We start from the raw sequence: 3,276 nt of genomic DNA, 5'->3' as shown, positions 1-3,276 counted from the left end.
TTTTCGAGTATTATTTTACACGGAATGAAACTAAAGTGTGTAAGATTCATAAACATATTTTAGGCGTGAAATCAACTTGAATGGATGTAATTTTATCAAATTACCAAAATAAAAGAAAATTCTTCATGTTAAGCTTTGAAATAACATGTCTAACACAAACACGAACTCTTTGTTATTGATACTTCCAACTCAAATCCGAGTGCGCAAGCGGAAGTTGCCGTCACATGGGCACAATATTCCCGCGAAAAGTTGTTTACGCAATTAGGTTTTTAAATTTTACTGCACTCATCATAAAAAGTCATGCCGAAACGTCCAAATCCGTTTGGGGATGCGTCTCCATTGCAGTTTAAAACTGTAGTGCACCAGAAAAACGTTGATATGGGAATAAACAGAGAGGAAAATATGAAGAAAGTTTATGGTAAGAGAGTTTATTTAATTTACTGGACCTACTTCATCTACACCTATGTGTCACAGTCTAGTATAAATTGGACGGTAAAGTTTAATGTGTTAACGCGGCTATTTATGGTTCCTCATATGAAGTACATGTACCAAGATAAAGGTGGTCACAACTGTGGAATGACGGTCAGCTAGCGACTCAGATAAGTGCATCTGGGAGCTCTCACATCTTTTGATTACCTCTCACCTCAAGCCGCTTGCTGCTGTAAAGCCAACTAGTCTTGCCATTGACAGCGTTGTGAAAAAAATGTCTTCTTATCTTCAAAGAAATCATACACTGGCTAAAGATAACCATTAAGGTACTCAAGAGTGTGAGGAGTAAGTCGAGGATTGTATTCTGTCCTGAAGCAAAATGGGGCGGACAAAATGTAGTATTTTTTGGGGAAAATACCTGACTTGACAGGGAATCTAAAACAGGATGCTCCCTTATCATGTGAATGCTCTACCACTGAGCTATAAAGCCCGGGTCTACCTTCACCAACTCTAAAACTGTGGGCCAAAGAACTTTATGTACATGATTGTGCCTATTAGTTTGTTCCTTGGTCAGTTAAGTCTTCAACATGATTGCTTTTATATATGTTTTTTGGTAAGTTTTTTGTGCTTATGCACTAATGAAACTGGTATCATAGGTAGCTGTTGGTATTCAGCTAACAAATTGGTACCATTTAATCTACTAAACACCAGAGTGGCGAACTTGAATTTGTGTCCCAAGATAACCTGGGCCAAGTAACTTGCATTCAATGTACAATTCTTCATAGTAACTTGTTTTTTTGGCAAGGAACATTATCTGGCCTATTCATTCAGAACTCTTTAACTGTGGTCTTCTTCAGATGTATGAATTCTGTGTCATATAATTGCTAAAAGGCAGATGAACCCTTTTCACATCACTCTCAATAATATCAGTTGGCTTTGTAAAACTTAGGAAGTAAGCATAAGGAGAAAGATTTGAGAACCGTCTGCATTGGTGCAGACTCAGTATATTGAACTTATCTATATTGATATCTTCCATGTAAGCACTAATAGTAAATATGGCAAAATATAAATATTAACTTGCTAAAGCATGAGCTGCTACTCTTGAAAGTGGTAACACTACACTATAACTCGATACACATAGCAAACTACTCCATGGTATGATATTTGTAACAATTTTAAATTCAGTTTTGTTTCACTTCAGAAAAGACGAGGAGTCTGTTGTTTAGTGCTGCATACAAAGGTATCTACAATGCACCATTACCAGGGGACACACCCTTACCTGCAATACAAGAGGATCAAGAAATGATGGACATTGGCACTGGTCTTTCTTGCCCAATTGCTGGTCAACAAAAACTGAACTTTCATGTCCAGCAATCTATTAACAACAATTTGTGCAATATGAGTGGAAATGAGCCACAGAAATGCATGGAGTTCAGAAGTCTCAGTAATGGACATGTGTCTGCAGAACAACAAATGAGCAAAATGCCAAATCATCAATCTGCATTCTCCAGTCTTTTTACTCAAGGTGTGTGCTCTTTAACTACTATCAATTTGCTATCAGTATCACTATGATTCAATGGGTTTTATGATCCTACAGTGACAAAGGTTCGATTAAAAACTTGTTGCAGGTTTTATTACTGTCGGTTCATTTTTAAGCTTTACTAGATTTTGATGTTTATGTTTATTTACTGAAAAAAAGGGGGGTTTTATTATTAAGCATCATCTTGATAAAACTAATAATTCTTTGTTCTTTGTAGTTCCTCGACCACATACCCCTGTAGCAGCAACATGCATATCTTGTACAAAATCCATGGAGCCTACCCTGCAACCCTGTCACTTCTGTGATAAGCCTGTGTGTGCAATGTGTGTCAGAACATGCACCTATTGCCAGGGGAAATTTTGCCAGCTGTGCTCAGTATTAAAGTAAGTGCTAATCATAATAAGCAGGTTACATCTTTTTAAGAAGTTAATTTAATAAAATTTTTATTTAAGACAGATTGGTACTGTAAGGGAGGTTTTAACGGGTAGTGTTTCTAGGAAATTAAAGTAAGGAAGTTTTAATCTTGGTGAGATAACATTGCTCAATTTGTCTTTTCAGTTATGATGACATCCTGGAAAGACCATTCTGTTTGAGTTGTAATCCAAGCTAGCAACTTCAATAGTAATACAAGAGCTTGGTGTAGAGACTTTGTAACGTTTGGAGGGGAAATGACAGAGGACTGAAATGTAGATATATTTTATTCAAAGGAGAATGAGATTTGGATTTAAACATCTTTGATGGCAATGTTTTTCATTGGACATGGGATGTTGATAAATAAATTGATCATGCAGATTGTTATAAAGAAAATGAAGATATGAGGAAAGAATATATAGGATTTAGAGGACAATTTATCTTAAAATAGTTCTTTAGAAACCGTTTTCATTTACATTGAATGGTGCATGACAGTTATGATTTAATAAATGAATGCTTCAGTTAATGAATTAATTTGTTCATCCAGTAATTACGCCAGGTATTTAGAAAAAATCAAATCCTGCCAATCTTCAATCATGGCTTGATTATTTTGTTTTCTTCCAGATATTTTGCAATTGAATTTATAGTATCCAAAATGCAATGTTGTATTAGAGTATGTTGTTGCTATTTTTATATCATAACTTGTTCTTTTATAAATAAAAATTTATTATTTCAACAAGTTGTTTATTTCATAATATAGAAAAAAAAAAGAAAAATTAAGTCGATTAATAGGCAGTCAAGTATGTTCAATGCAGGTCGTCAAACTTTTAATTTCTCAAGATCCACAATTTGAAATTATTTCTCACATTACTATAGGTAATGACATTGTCTTTGGC

At 34.8% G+C, this 3,276-nt stretch overlaps 1 protein-coding gene across 1 annotated transcript; it reads left to right on the top strand.

Annotated features, from left to right (window-relative positions):
* The first annotated feature begins 201 nt into the window (after positions 1–201).
* On the top strand, positions 202–3,119 carry LOC106167583 (apoptosis regulatory protein Siva). Its single transcript, XM_013546384.2, has 4 exons — positions 202–418; positions 1,631–1,954; positions 2,187–2,352; positions 2,528–3,119. The coding sequence occupies exons 1-4, from the start codon at positions 301–303 to the stop codon at positions 2,577–2,579; spliced, it is 660 nt and encodes a 219-aa protein (XP_013401838.1). The 5' UTR covers positions 202–300; the 3' UTR covers positions 2,580–3,119.
* The last annotated feature ends 157 nt before the right edge of the window (positions 3,120–3,276 follow it).

This window comes from Lingula anatina, chromosome 2 (genome assembly GCF_051362555.1).
Source record: "Lingula anatina isolate TDL-2025a chromosome 2, LinAna3.0, whole genome shotgun sequence".
Classification (NCBI taxonomy): Eukaryota; Metazoa; Brachiopoda; class Lingulata; order Lingulida; family Lingulidae; genus Lingula; species Lingula anatina.
The sequence above is the reverse complement of the archived record's forward strand: the minus strand, read 5'-3'. Positions and strand labels throughout refer to the sequence as shown.

Coding starts and splice junctions, on each gene's coding strand:
- LOC106167583 (XM_013546384.2), top strand. CDS start 301: ATGCCGAAACGTCCAAATCCGTTTGGGGATGCGTCTCCATTGCAGTTT. Junction 419..1,630: donor AAATATGAAGAAAGTTTATG/GTAAGAGAGTTT, acceptor GTTTCACTTCAG/AAAAGACGAGGAGTCTGTTG. Junction 2,353..2,527: donor CAGCTGTGCTCAGTATTAAA/GTAAGTGCTAAT, acceptor TTGTCTTTTCAG/TTATGATGACATCCTGGAAA.